The 21,124-nt window shown below is 38.7% G+C and overlaps 1 protein-coding gene across 7 annotated transcripts in view; it reads left to right on the top strand.

The window, feature by feature from the left end:
• The window catches only part of PLEKHA5 (pleckstrin homology domain containing A5), a 266,473-nt gene that overhangs the window by 183,376 nt on the left and 61,973 nt on the right, over positions 1–21,124 (top strand). For 5 of the 7 annotated variants that reach the window (XM_014937386.1, XM_014937385.1, XM_014937382.1 and 2 more), the window contains 5 exons: positions 5,678–6,145; positions 10,695–11,163; positions 12,594–12,677; positions 15,333–15,452; positions 16,242–16,295. In XM_014937386.1, coding sequence (XP_014792872.1) covers positions 5,678–6,145; positions 10,695–11,163; positions 12,594–12,677; positions 15,333–15,452; positions 16,242–16,295 — 1,195 coding nt within the window. The remainder of the gene's footprint in view (positions 1–5,677; positions 6,146–10,694; positions 11,164–12,593; positions 12,678–15,332; positions 15,453–16,241; positions 16,296–21,124) is intronic. The other 2 variants (XM_014937387.1, XM_014937383.1) reach the window with 1 other exon arrangement.

The following is a 21,124-nucleotide window of genomic DNA, read 5'->3' as shown; positions in this document are numbered from 1 at the left end:
AGTGGAAAAGCACTCAGCAGCAAAATTGGTAGTTTTCTGCCTGGATATCACGGGGAGCACAGGCTGCCCAACAGCCAAAACAAGTGTCAGAAAAGCAACAAGAACAGCGACTTACGCAACACCACCTTATTGTTTTAATTCGGGCAAGAAACCTTAGAACAAAACAGAAGTAGATGTGACCTCTTTGAAAAGTTTGTTAGTAGTCTTGAAAGAATTACTTGAGAGAAAATACGTTTCAGGACTAGTGAAGGCTCAAAGACTTTCATGTCTGTTAGCTATAATAAGGAAGAAAATCCTTCAGACATCTGTTTCTAAAGAATCCATCTTTTGGCTATTAAACCAGTTCTTAAAATGAACCATGTAGCAGGATGTGATCTTATCCAGAAGAAATACTCCTCCTTCCCTGTAAAAATCTGTTAAGTATTAAGTGTTGTATTACCTCATCTCTAAGTAACCTAAAATTTGGCATGTACATAGCCCTAGGCATAAATGGTTTTAGTTCAGTGAAATTCAGCCAGTGCCTTTGTTTCTCAATTCTGTTTTTTTTTCTAGAGTTTCTACTGAGCACAGTTTTCTAACAGACTAGATACTTATGATACAATGGCCAGGGTTATTAAGAACTTACTTCCTTAAATATTTATGCAAGCTGATGCTGAGCCACTCTTAAGTGCTTGTTAACATAAATTGCCTAATGATAAGTTACGAGTTTTTACAGTATAGTTCTTTAAATCTAGAAGTCAAGGTACTTCATTGCTTATGGTGCTCTGGATATCTAAACCCAACAGTGCATTAAATTGAATGTTTCAGCTTTAAATAATTTCAGAGCTACAATCTGTATCTTCATTTTTCTGAGGATGTGAGTCCATTGGAGAGAAAAAAGATAAAAGAAATATTTAAAACATTAAGTTTGGGGGGTTTTGCCCGGTTTTCCATAAAATATTCTTATTTTCAGCATATAGTTAGCCATACAATACAGAAATGAGACACTGAGGTGAGACAATTAAAACCTAACCATTTATTTTAGAACTAATTTGCAGTCACAGCAGAAAAACTCCTTTGTGATGTATAACTGCAGGGAAGGACATATTATTTAGTCCTGTTGACTTAACACTAATTATTCCTTTCTAAACATTTTTGTTTTAATTTTGCCTAGACAATAAATTCAAGTCTAATTATTTACTGAGAGACCCATCAAAGTAATTGATGTCTGGTCAGTGAGGAACTGTTTGAGCTTATGACTCAAAATATGAGCTCAGACAACCTCTCTGGATGAGCAAAACATCTTACTCATTCCGTGCTGTGTCACTGCAGACCACAGTTAGGTTGTATCTATGGGTACTGATTCCTTGCTTGTGTTTGTAGATGCTAGTGTCCACAGACATACTGATTTATCCTTTTTACCCTAAATGCTGAATTCTGTATTCTACCATGTTTAAGAGCATCATTATTCAATCCTTTCGCTGTCAGCTGTGTGTGCTAGAGCCTTTATTTCTTCTGAGTGATGCAGCATGTACTATGAAAAGATCATTTCTTTTTTTTTTTCTCCTCCTAGTGTAGTTACTTTCCCTGAACAGCATAAGCTAAGCTGCCAAAAAAGCACTTGTTAGCATAGCGACATCCACAGTGGGGGTTTACTGACGTCACTGGGCTTGGAAAAGATGCCTTTTTCTTTTCAAATGCCTCTGCCTGGCTTTGTTAAATCACAGTCCTCACGTCTGTCTGATACTTAATTACGAGCCCTCCTCTCCCCCCCAACCCTTTCAGAATTATTTATATAAACCAGCAGAAAATAGTGCATTTCGTGTATTACTGTCCCATGTGTATTACTCACACTTGGTTGTAGAGTTGTAGAAATCTATAAATTCAGTGTATGCTAAAAGACCTGTTCAATGCTCGTTCTCTTTGTCTTCTCCCTCCCCCATCCTAGAGTACAGAATCACAGAATCTTCTAGGTTGGAAGGGACCTTAAAGATCATCTTGTCCAACCGTCAACCTAACTGACAAAAATAGACACCCACACAACAAACAAGGAGCATCATCACTAAACCATACCTCCCAGCACTACATCAACCTGTCTTTTGAACACCTCCAGGGATGGTGCCTCAACCACCTCCCTGGGCAGCCCATTCCAATGCCTGATAACCCTTTCAGGGAAAAAATTTTTCCTAATATCCAGCCTGAACCTCCCCTGGCGTAACTTGAGGCCATTTCCTCTCGTCCTGTCGCCTGTGACTTGAGAGAAGAGACCGACCCCCACCTCTCTACACCCTCCTTTCAGGGAGTTGTAGAGAGCAATAAGGTCTCCCCTCAGCCTCCTCTTCTCCAGGCTGATCTTGTTGAATACCTCTTTGACCCTGCAGATCTTGTTGAATATCTCTTTGAGAGCCTGATATAAATGCTGAGCAAAATATAGATTAACAGGTAAACGTAAGAAACATAAGTTTCTGGTAATTCTTTCCCATTTGGATGCTTTGCTCTGGAAAGAGATCTCTTGCTCTCACCGAGTTGCCTGACGCGATGCACAAAGTTAGAGGAGAGCCCAGCAGTCTGTCTGAACGTCAGTCATTCAGCCTCTACATACATCGTCACAAAGAATGTCAAATATAACGCTTGGCTCTGCTGCCTATAACCATAGTAACGAGCCGTGCAGCCTACAGATTGCATGCAAAAGCAGTTCTGTGATTTTGGGGTTTCTTATTTTTTAATTAAGATCTACAGCGGAAAGCGGTAGGACGGCGTAAACCGGACGCTGTGCCAAGTCTTGACTTTGCCACCTATCTGATGGATGTCCTTAGAGACGCCACTCTCCCTCTGCACCACAGATTTTTCCATCTGTAAATTTTTCCATCCATTTCTCTGCTGTAAAGGACCTTGAGAAAGATTGATATAAAGTGCTATATAAGTGGTAATATTAAGACGCGTTGCATATATTAATGCCCATGTTCAGGATTATGTGCAAGGTGGTCCTTACGTTTAGCTGTAAACTCTTGAGCACTGCCTGAAAATTGAAATTTTAACACCCTTTCTTGACTTAATAATTGTGGGATATGGAGTCTTTCATTTTTGTCCACTGTTCAGGGAATTCCTTTAGTTTGTAGTAGAACGCTGGGTAGTACAGTTTGGAGGTGGGGGAGAGGAGATGATACAGGTTTTTACATAACCTTGAGGAGGAACCTAGGCAGAAGTGTTTGGTCCTGGGAACAGTATAAAGTCCTGGGGGGAAAAAAAAAAAAAGAAAACACCTCACATTTATATTGCATAGAATCATAGAATTGTCCAGGCCAGAAGGGACCTCCAAAGGTCATCTAGTCCCACCACCCGCAGTCAGCAGGGACACCCCCAACTAGACCAGGTTGCCCAGGGCCTCATCGAGCCTCACCTTGAATATCTCCAGGGAAGGGGCCTCAACCACCTCCCTGGGCAACCTGTTCCAGTGCTCCACCACCCTCACAGTGAAGAACCCTCTCCTCATCTCCAGTCTAAATCTGTTCCCCTCCAGCTTGAAGCCATTTCCCCTCGTCCTGTCACTACAGGCCTTTCTAAACAGGCTCTCCCCAGCCTTCCTGTAGGCCCCCTTCAGGTACTGGAAGGCTGCTATTAGGTCTCCCCGGAGCCTCCTCTTCTCCAGGCTGAACAACCCCAGCTCCCTCAGCCTGTCCTCGTAGCAGAGGTGCTCCATCCCCCTGATCATCCTTGTGGCCCTCCTCTGGACCCTCTCCATCAGGTCCATGTCCTTCTTCTATTGAGGGCTCCAGACCTGCACACAATACTCCAGGTGAGGTCTCACCAGAGCAGAGTAAAGTGGCAGAATCACCTCTCTGGACCTGCTGAGATATTGCAGTAGGAGTTTAGTATAGCATTTCTTTGCTGATACTTGGAAATTACAGCAAAGATGACGTAGGTATAGCAGTTCCACCGCATTTGCCCTCCCACACAAAAGTCTACATAACAACGGGTTCTACATTGAGATTTTTTTTCCTCTAAAAGTTATGGTTGGCAGAAATGTTACCCTCTCCTTTCTGCTAGGAGAAAACATCAGGTGCATCTAACCTCTGCGTTTAATAGTGATGGATGAGAAAAAAACACTGTGTTTAAAAATAATGCTGAAGCATATAGCCCAAGAGGTAGTGATGTTAGATGGCTGGTGGGGATGTTTCCATTTGCAGTACGTTTGACGCGTGCGTACGCTTTCACGTCAGCAGCTCGGGAATAATCACTGAAAGAAAAGGACTATTTTGAGCTACTTATATTAATAGAGTGAATTTCGGAGGACTTTTGTAACATTCTGAAGTGTCAAGCAGAGAGTGGGATCGTCACAGCTATGTCAGGATGAGGCATAGGGGAAAAAAAAAAAATCCCAGCCCTTGTTAACATGCAGAGTGCATGATGGTTTCGTGTACAGCACGCAGAGGACTTTGGTGTCTTGCTGTTTCTGACTGATCCGTTTGGAATGGTGTATGTGTCCAGGCAGGAGTCTCTTGATTCCTTTCACGTCATGGAGAATTCGTGGTGAGAGTAGGATGGTACTGGGAGGTGCATTTAAAATTAAGTGTCCAATTTTATTAGCAGTGAGTGAGTAGTATTTGATAAGGACCTTACAGTTTTCAGCCCTTCCTAAAGCATAAGCTCTCTTCTTCTTTTTTTCCTCCTGTATCAAAAAGTGTTGATGAAAATATCTTATGGGTTTGGGTTTGTTTGGTTTGGTTTTTTTCTACTAAACTGAAAAAAAATTGTCATTATCTGAGCTGGATGTTCATTTCATGTCCCAGTATGGGAAAAGATGTGGATTCTTGACAGTTTTTAAAAAGATAGCTAATAGAACTGCATACATTGAGTACAAGTGTCAGTACTGTAAAGCAGTAACTGTTCTAAAAATATCATTATTTTGTGGTATAGTTCCCTAAGTCAGCAGCTATTTTCCCCCTTGAAATTAAGGAAGCCACAGTTATTTTCCACAGAATGTATGCCAGCCAAAGTGATAACACACCAGAGAAACATAACTGGTGCCAGTGACCACGAAAAGTTGTTTGCTTTCTTTAAAGGAGCTCATTATATGTTAAATTCAGCAGTACTGTGAATCACGAGCTGGTCAGCAATGTAATCTGCGACCGTTTTTAAAGATAGCTTTAAAAGTGGTCTGAATTTCAAGCTGTTGACATCTGGAAGCTGTAGTATTTGGAGAGCCCCTGCATATTTTTACTGTTTCAATGTCCAGTCCTCCAGGAACTGAACATACACTTTTTCATACTCTGGCTTTATTTCCTCTTGTGCACAATTTTTCTAGGGCGTAAATTGGAATTTAGCTTTAAAAATTTACCCCGTGATGTGAAATGCTTTTAAAATAGCAAAGAAATAGAGGAGAATGGAAGAAAGAACACTCATGCTCCCCAACCAAAAAAACCTGAGCCCAACCAACAAAAAAAACCCCAAACCACTAGCAAAACACCACCTCTAAAACAAAACAAAAACAAAACAGAAAAAAACCCAAAACAAATCTGTCTTTGATTATTGTGAAAATGAGTCCTGGATTTTTCTCTTCAAGACAAGGTAAAATATCTGGTCAGGGATTCACTGAAATAACCCCGATAAACACCAATATATTAACTTTCGGGTTTTTTATTATTATTTTTAATGAATGTTTTGTTGCTATTATAGCTTGTCATATATTCCTTTCCAGAGTAGAGAAGTTAACCACTGAAAATACACCACCTCGAGAGGTAAACAATATTTCAAACCATCGGGTGCTCATTAAGCCAGAGGCACAAAATAACCAGAAAAACAAAGAAGTGAACAGAAACGAGGAGAAGAAAGCTTTGGAAGCCGAAAAATATGGATTCCAGAAAATTGGGCAAGATAAACCGTTAACGAAAATTAACAGCGTAAAGCTAAATCCTTTGGGATCCGAATACAGGACTTTACCCATAACGGCAATTCAGGGTGGACACTTCAGAGCAGTGCATTTGAATGGGTCTGAGAACAAAGCTGTTGGTGTTGTCCTGGCAGAGGCTGGAGATGGAGCTCAGCACAACGCGGTTCAGTCACACGTGGAGTCTGAACGAGTCATGCAGAGAACTAACTCAATGCTGCAGTTGGAGCAGTGGATTAAAATACAGAGGGGAAAAGGACAAGAAGAGGAAACAAGAGGGTAAGTACTATTAAATAATTTTTTTTAATTTTTTTTTTTTTTGCTAATCATTCTAGCAAATAACACTTAGGCTTGTATCCTGGTTAGATTCTTTAGGTTTTGGTCTATATTACATAAATACATAATTCATTGCGCTCTGTAAGAAGTGCCTGGATGACTGCTCAGAACGGATTTATAAAAGTTTCTCTTTTATTAACATTTGAGTGACTATCAATAAATTAAATTGTATTTATAACTTAATAAATAAAAATGGCAAGAAACTCTTTTTAGGTGATAGAAATTTCTCTGTCCTAGCAGAGAGAAGGTGTCATCAATCATAAGAATTCTTCTTCCTCTTAAAATCTGTTTCTGAAATTGCCCTGTCTTCTGCATTTTTGTTCACAAATTCTTGTAATAATATTTTATTTAAAATACTTCCAAAATATTCCAGAGAGCTTTTCAACTTAGAGTAATCTTTAATTGAAGAGAGAAAGAAGCTTTACCTAAGACTAAGACATAAAAATCTAACTAACTTAATGCTTAAAGCTTCTCTTCTCATGAAATTAAACATCTCCCAGTTCTAATATTGAGTTCCAGTGCTTACTCATGAAGCTTTAAAATTGTGTGTGAACGATACTGAATCTCGTGCCAATAGCAATTTTTCTGTCTGACAGGAGTGTATGGGCATTGCTTCCAGGCTGGGTTACAGACAAGAGGCTCTAACAGTAAAATATAAGCATTTTTAATATTACATCAGATAGGAAGTAATGGAGATGCTATTACAGGAGATACTTTGAAGAGTTGGAAATTCAGGAGTTTGCGTATGGATGGATGGCAGAGCAGAGCTTGAGACAGAACCAACTCCAGAAAATGTGTTTTCTACAAATTTCAAAATACGGGGGTTGGGGCTTTTTAGTTTGTGCAAAAATTTGAAAAATTTCCATTATTTTGACTTACACTTGCCAAACATTTGGTCGAACATTTCCTCATTGCCTTCATTAAACAGAATTAGGAATTGTTAATGTGTTGTTTCATGAAGTACTCAACGTAAGTAGTTTGATCAAGTTTGAGCTTGAAGTACAGAGAGCGACTCACAGGCTCTGACATTTATTTTATTATGCATGCTTGCGTAATGAGAACGGAAAATGCTCTTTGATGTAATTAGATTTTTAAAATTGGACTGTGAAACTTGCAACCAAAGAGGAAAATTTGAGTAGCTGTGCCATTTTTCAGTTGTGAACAAGTATTTAAAGCCTAAACTTGATTTCATTATGGGAATCAAATAGAAGGAAGTACTGTTAACAATATGTTACTAATTAGCAATATTTTATTCTTGACTATAGAAGCCACTTGTTGCTTAAAATAAAGGTGACACTGATAGCACAAACTTGCTTTCAACTGCAGTTCTACATAAAGGCAGCAGCCAGAAATAGAATTGGCCTTGAGCAACCTTTTTGCTTTGTGTGGAAGTGGCCTTGAATAATGATCCAAATTTCTAATGTATAGTGATGTCTCTGGAATGTGGTTTAATTTACATTTTTAATTTTATTTTTGTTCAGATTGCCAGTTGCTGGCTGGAAGCAGAAATCTGAGTAGAATTGGAAGTTGGTGAATAAGAGTAGAAAGAAGCTCCAGTTTATGTTAAAGCTTAAGGTTGGGGTGAGTGGCTAGTAAGGCTGATGGTAGTAAGATCTGTTCAACTCATAACTTGAATTTTTGACAAAAGTAGTCTTCACTTAATTGGGAAAAGCTGCTGACCTCTAACAAGGATGCTTTCCATTGCATATCTCTCTCTAATGCGTTAGGGAAATCACAGAAGTTGAAACTGAGTATCTCTGGTGCGTCAGACTGGGGAAATAATTAAAAAAAAGGACTTTAAGAATACTAAAATATTAACAAAAAGGTTCAATGAAATAACTATATATAAAATAGGAGCTGGTAGCTGTCATCGGCATGAAATGAAAAGGATTCACTGTAAAACTACTGAATTTTTTTAGAGGAACATGCTGGCCCCTTAGTAGTTTGGTTTCCTCAGAAATGAATGAGAATGATGGTGGTCATTCTTCCTTGAAGCTGTTATCTGCCATTTCCGTGGATCTAGACATCTAGTTTTGCAAGAGCCATGTGAAGAGTGAGAAGGTCTCCCCTCAGCCTCCTTTTCTCCAGGCTGAACACCCCCAGCTCCCTCAGCCTCTCCTCATGAGGCTGTGCTCCAGACCCCTCACCAGCCTTGCCCATATAAGCCTCATTCTAAATAATAAATGCCTGCTGGACACCACCAGGCTTCTGCCTTTGCTCTGCCACCCTTTGCTTGCTTACCGTGTGAAAGTTCTGCATTCTGGGCCAAGCTGGTATTTGTAGTCTTGAGGATTAAGGACTATTTTGAGGTTTTGATCTGCGGGTCTTCATAACATTGCAGAACCCAACCCCTAAAGGTTTAGCAGCAAAGTCGCTTTCCCAGATAAACCAACTTAAGCCACCAGAACCAGCACTACCACCACCCAGCAGTAATCCTAGAGACAACCTCTAAAGATGTCTATAAGGGAGAGTCTATAAACTCATATGGAAGCCTTTTTTTTTTTTTTTTATTTAATATGGGAACATTTGTAGGGAGCTATTTATGATGGTGGTTGCAGAAGTATTTTGCAACCTCACAGTTGTGCGTGACGGCTTGACTGGCTGCAGCAGCTTCCCCTTGTGTGCGAGGCAGCAATCAACTCCACTACTGTCTCCAGGGGTTTTTTTGGAGTTGGTTGGAATGACATTTTTGCAAGAATCAACAGGACATTGGCAAATCTCTTTAGATTTTATCGAACAGTCTAACACAAGGTGTAATATCGAGGCAGTTGGGCTTTTTCCAGTTTTCATGGTTTACCAACAGAAGATGGATATGTTGTCTCTTCCTAAATGTTCTAGAATATAAGTAATTGCATGCAGACTTTAAATTGCTATCTTTACATGTTAAGAACCTCAGGCAGCCGCTCTTCAAGTTGTCTGGTGTATTTAAAGGAGCCAGCAAGATTACAGTGCCCATTTAACCACGAAAATGGGAGAGGACCTTCAATGAGAGAGATGTATCAAGCTCCTGGATATCTTCGTGAAAATATCAGGCTTTGCCATACCCGTTTGTGAATAGCTAAGATAATGTTTTGGAAGTTAAAAATTGAACCCAGAAGCGTCTTGGTTGGTTGGGTTTTTTAAATACATAGTTGGAGATAAGCCCTTAGCATTAATGCTATGTTATATGAAGACATTTAGGGACATTTAGGCAGATTTTGCAGCAACAGGATAGGATTTAGAATCCATATTCCTGTTTTGGATTTTTATTTTTTTTTGTGAGAATGGAAAACTGTCCAATCTACAAAATGGGCATAATACTTCATTAATTCTTGGAAAGCTTGAGAAACTACAGCAGACCTTTAACGTAAAGCTGTTTATAGCAGTTTTCATCTCCAAAATGTTACAGGTGATCATAAATACACAGCTTAACTCTTTTCTGTGAAAATTTCCTTGATAATTATTTTATAAGGATCTAACATATGTAACGTTGGTTTACCTTGTCTTTTGCCCTGCATTGTTTCTTTATTTTTTTTTGGTGCACCATTGTCAGATGCTGGTGCCTTGTTGGTTGTCGAGTTTCAGTTGAATTAGTCTTAACTGGGGTGTCTCTAGAAGGTGCTGCCCTCTGATGGCTGAATCCTGACCAATTTGAGATCACTTTTGTGGTCTCTGGCAAGCATCTCGTAGATGTGATCAGTAGCTAAAAGGCTTTAAGAGATGCTCATCTGAATTTTAGATAAGGGTTGAATGAATCAATGTTTATGACCTAGATTTTGTCCTCTGAAAAAAAAAAAAAAAACACCACAAAATGCTTTGTCATACTTAGGCATGCATTGATACTCACTATGGAGAATTTTGCATTTCAACTAATGCTGAAAGTTGCTAATTAACTGTAGCAGTCCGGAATTTTAATGTGGCAACAAATGAAAGAATAAGCCTTGGAATTCATATCTGAGTTGCAAAAGCAATAAGATAATTGTTATCAAGCAAAGAAATATTTTTGGTATTTGTTTCACTTGAACAGCTGATATGGAATGGCTTATCGTTGACAAGTGCAAAATATAATTTAATTGGAAAATTATTGCTGTTTTTCCATGGTCTGCTGTTATGAATTCATAATTTTTATGTCCATAGTAATTGCTCAAGATTTTCTTAGGGGAAACGAGATTTTTTTCACTTTGGAAAAAGAGAACGTTTAAGATGGGCTTATATGAAAATGGTATAGAATTTCTAAGCTTTCAAAACTTTGCCATGTCCAGCATACAGACAAATTACAAGACTTCTTCTAAAATTGAGAGTACTAGACTGTTAAAATGGTAAAATGATGAAATAGAAATTATACAATCAAGCAGTTAATCAGGGAGAGGATCCAGTTTCGGCTGCTACAGTGCATTCAATCAGTATTGTTGATTCTTTAAATCGTTGTCTTGATTTTCTTGCATATTTTTAAAATTTATATTGCCGTAACATTTAGCGCTCTTCCCTAATACGAAGAACATGTTTGTTTCAGTGTGATCTCGTATCAGACGTTGCCAAGAAACATGCCAAGCCATCGACCCCAAGCTTTACCCCGGTACCCAGAAGGCTACAGAACTCTGCCCAGGAACAGCAAGGCACGGCCCGAGAGCCTGTGTGGTGTGACGCCCTCGGCCTACGACAGAGCCATGGCACCCCTCACAGCCGAAGACAAACGGAGGTCCATGAGGGACGACACGATGTGGCAGCTCTACGAGTGGCAGCAACGGCAGTTTTACAACAAACAAACGACTCTCAGCAGACACGGTACTTTAAGTAGCCCGAAAACTATGATTAATATTTCTGATCAGACCATGCATTCGATCCCCACCTCCCCTTCTCACGGTTCAATCGCTGGTTTCCAAGGGTATTCTCCGCAGCGGGCCTACAGATCGGAAGTGTCTTCACCGGTGCAAAGGGGAGATGTAACTATCGATCGCAGGCACAGATCTCATCATACTAAGGTAAAATACTGATTTTTTTAGAGTTAAAAATCTCATTAAAAGCATTTTAAAATGTAAAGGTTGAAAAAGATGTTTTGCTAATTACACTAGGGGAAAACTCGTCTTAGTATTGCTGTCCATGATATTAGGTTTCTCTAAAGGAAAGGAAAAAAGTCAATAGGCAAATTATTCAGATTGTTGTATGGACAAACGTCTTTCTCCCTTCTAGCCTTTTTAGCTGGAACTCTTAAAAGGACTGAAAATCCCAGATTTCTTTCCACTTGCTGTTTTCTGTTCTTCAGTCACAAGTTTGGATGCCTCGTGCTTAGTGTAGTAATTTCCTTTTATGCCTTCGAGTAATTAGGGAGATTCTTAAAGAAAGCTAGGCTCTACTCGTGCCTGACTTGTGTAACTTCACTAGTCTTCATCAGTGAAAGACAGAGACAAAGAATTGCCTGGATGTTGTATGTAGCTCTGCTACATCCTTCATGCTTGTGTTACGTGTGTTTTTTAATAGATTGGACATGACATGAAAGTTATTCTTTTAAGATGAATTTAAATCTAGAGTTTTTATAAAATGCTCCTGAAACTTTTTTGCTAAATCTTTATCTCAGGTGCCTTTATGTCTCTTGATGCAGGAAAAAATATTTAACTGCATCTTAAAGCAGTTTGAATGTCCTACAGTTGTTTACTAAGTCTTCTTTTTGCGAAGCTCTTAGGTCCTTATCAACGAAGGAGTCGTTTTGTTTTGACATCCTTTGCCTCAGTTGCACTGGAAACTTAGTAATCGGTGCTTCTCACAAATCTGAGAAATACTGCTAGGGTCAGTGCAGCAAAGTTTGTGTTTGCTTATCCTTTCAGCCATGTTTTGCTTTCTCATATTTTTTTTCCTTGTCGAAGATTTTGTCCTAGTATTTCATTTCATATTTAGCATCTTTTAAGTGAGATTCTTATTTACCTTTTCATGCTATTTGGTTTGTGGTTTTTTTTAGTTACACATTTTAGTAGCTATTTCCATTAACTAGGACACACAAACCTGCTTTTAAGAGGTGGGTAATTAGAAGACTGACTGAAATCAGCAGGGTAAATTTAATATTTAGACTCCATCTATGTAGACATCGTAGGTTTTTAAACAGTTTTCAGTGATGGATGAAAAGCAAAAATTGTTGTTGTTTGCATGGGCTGTGATTAGGGCAACAGCTGCGGGGGAGGACTGTTAACCCAGCCTTCATCATTCATTTAATTATTTCTAGAAGTTAGAGGTAGCCTTCCCAAGTATCCTAGATGGTAGATCAGCAGGGAGCATGAGTGGCCAAAGTTGGCGCAAATGATAGCAAATTTGCCATGAGCATAAAGTTGGCTGGATTTTTTTATTTTTTTTTTTAGCATTTAATAGTTGTTGAGTTTTTGGATAACTGTGGATCATCCTGTGCTATTTTGTTTTTGTACAGCATGTCTATGTGCCCGACAGAAGGTCAATGCCAGCAGGTCTGAGTTTACAGCCTGTTACTCCTCAGAGCCTCCAAGGCAAAACAGTGAGTTGCATTTTTATTTGGTACATCAGTTTTTTCTGAAGAATAATTCTTTAAGTATCAAGAGGCAACGCTGAAATCTTACTCTATTCAAAGCTTGCATTAAATGTAGCCTTAATTTTAATTATCGGGGATTTTTAAAGCAAATAAAGTAGTACTCTGTGGTTATATTAAATTCTGAGAATATTATGTAACCACAGACTCCAGATTTTCTTTGAGAAATAAAGGTTTGTTTATTTTTTTGTCAGTTACATTACAGAAATTCCTGGGAGAAGGTAGAATACATCACAGAACACTTATTTCTCCATTAAGTACTCAGAAAATCATAGTAATAAAGTTTACTATTTTTGGTAAAACGATGTTCTTTCTGACATCCCCCATTTTTCTGTGACAAGAGTTGAAACTTTTATTGAAGGTATTGCATCAAAGTAACACTGGGAAATACTGTCCACCTTCCTAATTGAAATGTGACTCAGCCAAGAGCTAAGAAATTGTCCTAAATTTACTCTGTTTATTTGCCGGTTTTTGTGTCCTTTCCGTAATCTTTCTCTGTCCACCTGAAATTCCTGTTTGAGAGTTGAGAAATACAGATTTTGACTCAGACTGTGGGCGACATCTCCCCGGTCAGTCCTCCTACCGTGCTCAGCCCCTGTTTCTTGCACTTCTCAGCATGAATCCCTTCAGCAACTCACGGGTTGGCCTTTGGCAGCCGGCGCCTCACCTTCTGCGGACGTGTCTTTGGGTTCTTGGCCCCATCAGCTCTCCTGGGCTCTGCTGCTGGAGCTGGGCCCACCAGTGGGGTAGGGGGCAAGGAGGTCCAAGCTTCTGCCTGTAGAAACCACAAGTCCTGCCCACAGGGCGTTGGTCGCACGGCCCAGGGGAGGAAACCTATCGGTAGCTCTTTAAACAAAATCCTGTGGTGCGGTGGTTGCAAGAGTCCCAAGAGCTGTATCAAAAGGACAGCACTTACAGCAGTGCCAAAAATGTTTGCAACCTTCTGAGTGTCTCGAGAGAAGTAGGAATTACTGTTTGATGGGCTCCTCTACGGAAAAAACGTTTGCTTGCAAACGTGGGATTGAAGGACCATTGAAGAGTTTATTCCTAATGCACTAAAATTGGGCTTTTGCAGAACATACCGAGAAGAGTTTTGGTCTTTGAAAAAGTGATTCACTGTTCCTTTTGTTTGAAGATGCTACTTTTCAATTCTCGTATTTCTAAAAATCAGTTTGCTTGTGCTTTGAAATGACGTTAATTTTCAGAATGAAAGCATCAGCACTGATTTTTGGAGAGAACTTGAAAATGTCTTGTACAGCAGTCTGGATTTTTATACTTACTTTCTCCAATTAAGTATTTTAAATCCAGGTATTGAAAAGAGTACTCTAAGAGGAAGATTGGCCGTTAGACAATTTGGCTTTGGTGTTGGTTTTCCCTCAAAATAAACGGTTTTGTCAACTGAAGCGATGTGGAAATCCCTTGCTCCCTCTCGTGGGCTCCTTCGGTACGAGCTCAAAACACTGCCCGTGCCAGCCTTCTTTTCAGAGATTTTTCTTCTATTTTCTAAGAAACTGGTATTCGTTTTTCCATAACTTCATATTTGGTTCTCCGGAGCTTTTTTTCTTTACTTCTTTGCTTTGGGGAAAATTCTGTGACTGTGGGAGAGAGCAAGCAGGGTTTTAGGGTAGAGGGGGTTTTTTGGGGGTTTGGTGGGGATTTTTAGCTCACAGAACTTGTGAGAAAAACAAAATGCTGGATGACTGTTTAGCCTCTTATAACATTGACTTCTGGAGAAGTGTAAGAAACAGAAGCAAATAAGAACATGACACATCTACTTGTGATGTTAAGTGTTTTGTTTTCTTTGAAGTATTGCTAATAGAAGTGGTTCCCATGAATGGTTCAGGCAGAGTTTCCCAAACTGACCTAAACTGATCTGTGTGGAATTACCTGACAAATACCCATTTGAGTGTGACTGTATTTCCATTATATATATAATCTTGGGTTTTAAATACTATTCTTCATCCCCTCCTAAGGCTGTATTTTACATCTTAGTCATAAAAGTAAAGCAATAAATTAACTGGTAGCCTCAGACCTGTGGAAGGTGGGACAGAAAATCATTTTTACCATGCTTGTGCAGTTTTATTTTGTGAAAGGTGATTGTTTCTGATGTAGGTCAGTTATTGTGGGGTTTTTATTTACTCTGAATTTTGACACGTATATTTGAAGAATTATTTTAGAAACTAAATTCTCTTGAGGGATATTTTTTTTTTTCCATTCTTTCACCAAGCTCAAATGGCTGTCCACGTATAGATAATACCCTATGGGCTGGAATTACCTCCCCCTTCATTTAAATCAGTATTATCAATTTGATATGCATGTCAGTTTGGGGGATCTAGATTTTCTCCTGCAATATCCTCACTTTTTTTTTTTTTTTTTAATTCAGCATGTTACAGTATTATGGCATTTTGAGTAGTTAAAACTTAACCCTTCGTTATATCTTTGAAAGTGGTCGATTTGGGGGAAAACGGTGTTATCTTTTATTGTATCGCTATAAAAAGTTTTTGTAAGAAAGATACTAAGATACCCTTATTTTAATGAAGTGTTGTTTAGGATACCAATTAACCTTTTTTCTACTCTTTGGCTTCTGACACTGCACTCCTTCAGCCAGAGGAGCTGACGCTGCTGCTCATAAAGCTGAGACGGCAGCAAGCTGAACTGAGTAGTATCCGGGAACACACACTAGCGCAGCTCATGCAGCTAAAACTTGAGGCCAGCAGCCCAAAGGTCAGCTATAAAGCAATGTGTGTCATCTACCATTCTCACTAACCTCTAGTCCTTCCTTAATCCAAGTTTATGTTGTACCATTAGTGCAAAATTCTCTGACCGCTGTGGGATGAGAAGAGAGTAACCTCGGTTCTTTGTGTGTGTGAACCTCTAGTCCTTCCTTAATCCAAGTTTATGTTGTACCATTAGTGCAAAATTCTCTGACCGCTGCGGGAGTAGAAGAGAGTAACCTCGGTTCTTTGTGTATGCAATGTTCTGCTATGAACCCTTTGAGGCTTTACTCAGAGCTTTTTGAGTCAAAACTACGTAGGAATATTTTAAAATCTATTGCAGTTCAGTTTAAAGTTAAAAGTTTTTAACCTATTGGTGTTACAAACAAAATTGGTAGTGATAGATCATGAGGTTAATTTGTTGTTTATACTGCCTCATATCAGATAGAGTCTTATTCGCAATCTGTGTGCAAAAATCAGGACGTGTTTAAAACACAGATTTATCAAAGGGTTTATAGTTACCTGTGTTGTAGACATTTACATGAGCTTTACTGTATTTTATATGTAAACCAAAATGTAATGTAGTAGTTTGTGGTCTGATTTGTGGCAAACTTTCATCACTTCTCTTTTGGGATCAAACCTTGTTAATAGTTCACCAAAAAAAACCCCAGATAGAAGCAGCATTACATTTCTGCATAAAACAGAAAGATCGCTGTCTACTTTACGTCTTTTAAAGCTCTTTTCATGCATTCTGTACCTTCTGTCCCTTTCCTTTTTCCTCCTGCCTGCTGCCTGCTAGACTGAGATTCTTTCACATCACCTTCAAAGGAATGCCATATATTTGGATCATCAGGTGGGATTTGCAATTTTCTTGTGTTTGTATCTCTTAATGCTTTTTGCCTGCTCCTATCAAGCTGGAAATATTTGGGGAAATGGATTTTCAGAGCTTTTTATGGAGTTGGATATTTTAAATACGACCTTTTTAAGTAGCGTAGAATATCTTAATCAATTACAAATATGACATGTAGTGAAAAAAAAAAACCACCTCAATTTAAAATTTGTCAGAATACAGTAGCCAGTCACCAATTAATTTTTCTGTTCTTCATTTCCTTCTTATAGTAACACTAACTGTAGCATTTTACCATCTTTAACCGAAGTTGTAATATATTTCTAAACTCATATGACACACATGCAATTTATAGAAAATTAGTACTTCCGATAATTTTAGGTTTCCAAATTAAGAATTAGATGTTTCTATAGGAAATTAAATGAAAGGGAGGTCAAACATGAAAAATGTTTTAAACAAATCATAGCATTGCTCATTACTTTTTCTCCTTTTACTGAGTTATTTCTTAAAGATTTATATAACCATAAGGTTTTTACTTCTTTACAATTTCTGATAACTTATGGAGTGAGGGTACAATTCTGTCTTCACTAATACAGTCAGTTGCCAAGTGAAGATTTGTGGTATCACATACCTCTATGGTTTTGTTCTGTGATCAAATGGGACTTCTCAACAAGTTGTGTGAGAATTTTTTAAATGAGGAATTTTTGCTAGCACTTTAAAAAGACAGTCCAAAGTGCTTAGAAGAAATATAAGCAGCTAGGTGTCTGTTGGTTAAAAATACAAAAATTGCTAGAGCTTTTTTTTTTTTTTTCTAATATTCTTTCATTTAATAAAGTTTTTCAGCCTTAACACTTAAAACCAACTCATCTTAGAACTTTTACGTCCTACATGTTCATGTGGTAGGATTTCAATGAGTTGCTAGCTAGCACTTTAAAAAGACAGTCCAAAGTGCTTAGAAGAAATATAAGCAGCTAGGTGTCTGTTGGTTAAAAATACAAAAATTGCTAGAGCTTTTTTTTTTTTTTTCTAATATTCTTTCATTTAATAAAGTTTTTCAGCCTTAACACTTAAAACCAACTCATCTTAGAACTTTTACGTCCTACATGTTCATGTGGTAGGATTTCAATGAGTTGCTAAAAACCACACATGCACATGGAGTCCTACACACACCCACACACACCCACACACACACACCCACACCCCCCAGGCTTGGTTTGCCCAGTGATTTTATTTTCTTATTATCTCTTGGAAACAAGGTGTGAATTGTGACCGATTCAGTTAGATGGCAATGCATTTCTAAACATCTCTCCCTTGTCTTAAGGGGCTGCAGGAGGTCCAGAACAGTAGGGAAAAAACTGCTTGCTAAATTAGGCCAAAATATTTCATCCAACTCAAATATTTCCAGTTTATAATGTTTTGGAATAAGGAAATAATTCTGCCTTCAACAGTGTAATTCATTGTCAAGAAAGGACAAGTGTCTATGTGAAATATAAAACTAGGTACCATGCTGTTACTTAGATTAGCCAAGCTTGTCAGTGTAACAGAATCATAGAATGGATAGAGTTGGAAGCAGCCTTGAAGAACATTGAGTTCCAACCCCCTGCCCTGGGCAGGGACACCTCCCACCAGACCAGGTTGCTCCAAGCCCCATCCAGCCTGGCCTTGAACCCCTCCAGGGATGGGGCATTCACAGCTTCTCTGGGCAACCTGTTCCAGTGTCTCACCACCCTCACAGCAATGAATTTCTTTCTGGTATCTCATCTAAATCTCCCTCTTTCAGTTTAAAACCATTACCCCTCATCCTAACACTACACTCCCTGATCAAGAGTCCCTCCCCATCTTTTCTGTAGCCCCCTTCAGGTACTGGAAGACCATTATAAGGTCTCTCCAGAGCCTTCTCTTCTCCAGGCTAATAAATAATAATATAATCCTAATAGACCGGATTAAACGGAGAGAATTGCCTATGTATAACATGCAAAGTGGTAAAAAGGATTTTCTTTTTACTTGCATCAGATAAAATTTAGAAATGTAATGTGATGTGATAAACATTAATTTGGGGAAGTGTCTAAATCTTATAAACATGCCATAATTACCTCTACCAGAGAGGCAAGAAATCACTGTACTTCTTACAGTGATAAGTCATTATCAAGTCTAAAATATAGTACCTTAATCATAAAATCACAGAAGAGCAGATTGGAATACTAGTTTCTGAGCAGTTTTTCTTTCCCCCCCTTGATTTAATATAATACTGTCACCTTCCTGTATGTAATAAATCCCCCTGACAGTCTTTTTGCTTTGAGTACCACTGCTTCTTGGGTTGGTATCTCATGTCTTTTTCTTACTTTGTCCATTATCAGTTTTCCTTTATGTTGGGAAGAAAAAAAAATCCAGTTTCTCTTAGTCTAATTGAGGCCTTTTCTCCTTATTACCTGCATCTCTAACCAGCTTGCATAATCACTTGCCCTCTTTGAATTCTAAATCTCCGGTGTACTTAAATTAGGTATTTACACTCATATTTATATATTTAATCTTTGAAAATAGTGTCAAAACCTGCCTTGCCTACAGGATGTGGTAGAACTCCCGTCCCGTTATCTTCAATTCTCACCTTTTTGGTCACAAAGAAGTCAGTACCATACATAACAGGAATTATTAAGTTTGTACCAAGGTTGTGCAGGTGAATTTTCAGGCAGACTGAAGTTCATGTGTAGGGAGGGTCACTTTTATGCTATTACAGTAAGGTGTTGTCTACTGGTTAGGTGGCTTTCTTATCAAGACACAAGAAGATCCCATAGCCTTTTTGAAGTCATGCTTTGTTTTTGTACTGCTGTTTCCTTTTGAGATGCTTAGAAATTCTTATGTTATGCTTTTTGATGTTTTTGAATTAGGTTTACAGAATTTTTGTTGTTGTTGTTGGAGTTCAGAGATAGAGAAAAAAGATTGAAGAGACTGATATGCATATATCAGCCATATGATTTCTTTGACATCTTATGGCCAAAAGAATGATGGTCAGGCATCCTTTTTTCTCTTTTTCTTTTCTTTTTTTTTTAAAGTGAGTTTGTGAACCACTCTGCTGCCTCCAGGTTCGTAGAGAGGTGGGAGAGAGACTCATTTGCCTTTGAAGAAGTAGTTCTTTGGACACAGCTAGCAAGCCTAGGCAGGGATGATTTCTTTGCCAACGTGGGACATGTTACGAGGGCACATAACATCAAGACTTGATAGCATCAAGTCTTCTGCATTACCAAAGTTTAATACACTTCTTGTGTGTTATTAAATCCAAGCCAGCAGTCTCCTTAATGTATTGGTAGAGAGTAATTAAAATCACAGTAACAAAAAGTTGGAACATAGTTGGGTTTTTTTTTTCAAATAAAAGCTAGACATGCTATTTTTTTCCCTCATTTGTAAATAAAGCCAAGCCAGGAGGTCCCACTTGAATTTCACTGAATTTTAGAGTTGGAAGGGACCATAGAGATCATCTAGTCCAACTCCCAAATCTATCTGTTACTACAGAGAATTCCAGCAAACCATTCTTTTAGTACGCTTCTTAATCTTATATTGATAGTAGAACTTTTCTTTAGCTGAAAACACCTTTTCTACCAAGCTCAAGCTGTCTCTGTAAAACTCTCCCTGTGTGTTGTCGTATCAGCGTATCCCAGGTTAGTTTGTCATCGTAGAAGCTCTGCCAAATTTCATTTAGTCATTTTTTTTCCTGCTTTTTCAAATGGCTATTTATGTGGATAGTTTAGGTGTTAAGTTGTTCATACGCTTGTGTTGGTACTTTCATTTTTACTTTCTTTCAGTTTTCAAAGGGGTCCATAAAAATAAACAGAACTTGAACAAGAAGTTGTCAAATGCAGGAGTGAAGGTCCCACAGCCAACGTCCGTACTGTCTTGGTGTCTTGCTTGTTTTCTCCTCTTCACCACCCTCTTTCTGAGATGCTGAAGGTGGTTCTGGGAAAAGACAGTCAATTAGGGGAGGCAGGAATAGCACAAGAGGGTTTGGATAGAGCTGATAGAGACTCTGTATTATATCTGATATCTTGTGTTTCCTATATTAACATACAGGATACTACTCTTACTTGTATTTTTTCAGGTTATCTGGAAAAGGTAGAGTGAGCTGACCCAGCCACCACTGTTGTTCTTTCTGTTGCTGGTTTTTTCCCTTTTCCCTGTCCAGAGGAAGAGGGGAGGCTCAAAGACAGGGGCTCTGGAGGGTGAAAAAAGACACTCCTGGAGGCAGCATTACTGCAAAAGGAAGGAAAAGTGCTTTTTCCTTCGTTTTTTGGACAGAAGATTAAAGAGCAGAGGAAAGGCAGGAGAAAAGCTTGATCAGGTCCTATCGCCACTGCTTTTACCTTCAGGAAGCTTGAGAGGAAGTGGATGAAACTGCCAATCTGAGCTCAGTCCTTTGTTACCCATAAGATATGGTCTTATCAGTGAAGTCATCTCTCTGGTAGGGAGCGACTGTCCCAGCTGATGGCTGCCACCAGAACAGCACAGACTGAAATGTCATCTGTGCAGGGTGTTATCAAACAGAGAAGAGAGTTTAGGAAAAAAAGAAGAGAAAAATGTCAATAGCTTCACTTTTACAGTTTAAAACACAAAATACCCATTCGGATGCTCCCTCATAAACAATGTAGCTGTTCATATAGATCATAGCATATATCAAGGTGGTTTTTTTCCATTGTTTCCAACTGGAAAATGTTTTTATATATTACATTAGCAAAGATGAAGCATCACTTCTGGGGTGAAAGAGTTATTTACCAGAAGTAGAAAGTGATAAATCTAAGACTGATGGATTTTAGTTGGTTTTACTGCTGTGTTGCTGTGTGGCATCA

Source organism: Calidris pugnax, unplaced genomic scaffold (genome assembly GCF_001431845.1).
Source record: "Calidris pugnax isolate Ruff unplaced genomic scaffold, ASM143184v1 scaffold1, whole genome shotgun sequence".
Lineage (NCBI taxonomy): Eukaryota > Metazoa > Chordata > Aves > Charadriiformes > Scolopacidae > Calidris > Calidris pugnax.
The sequence above is the reverse complement of the archived record's forward strand: the minus strand, read 5'-3'. Positions and strand labels throughout refer to the sequence as shown.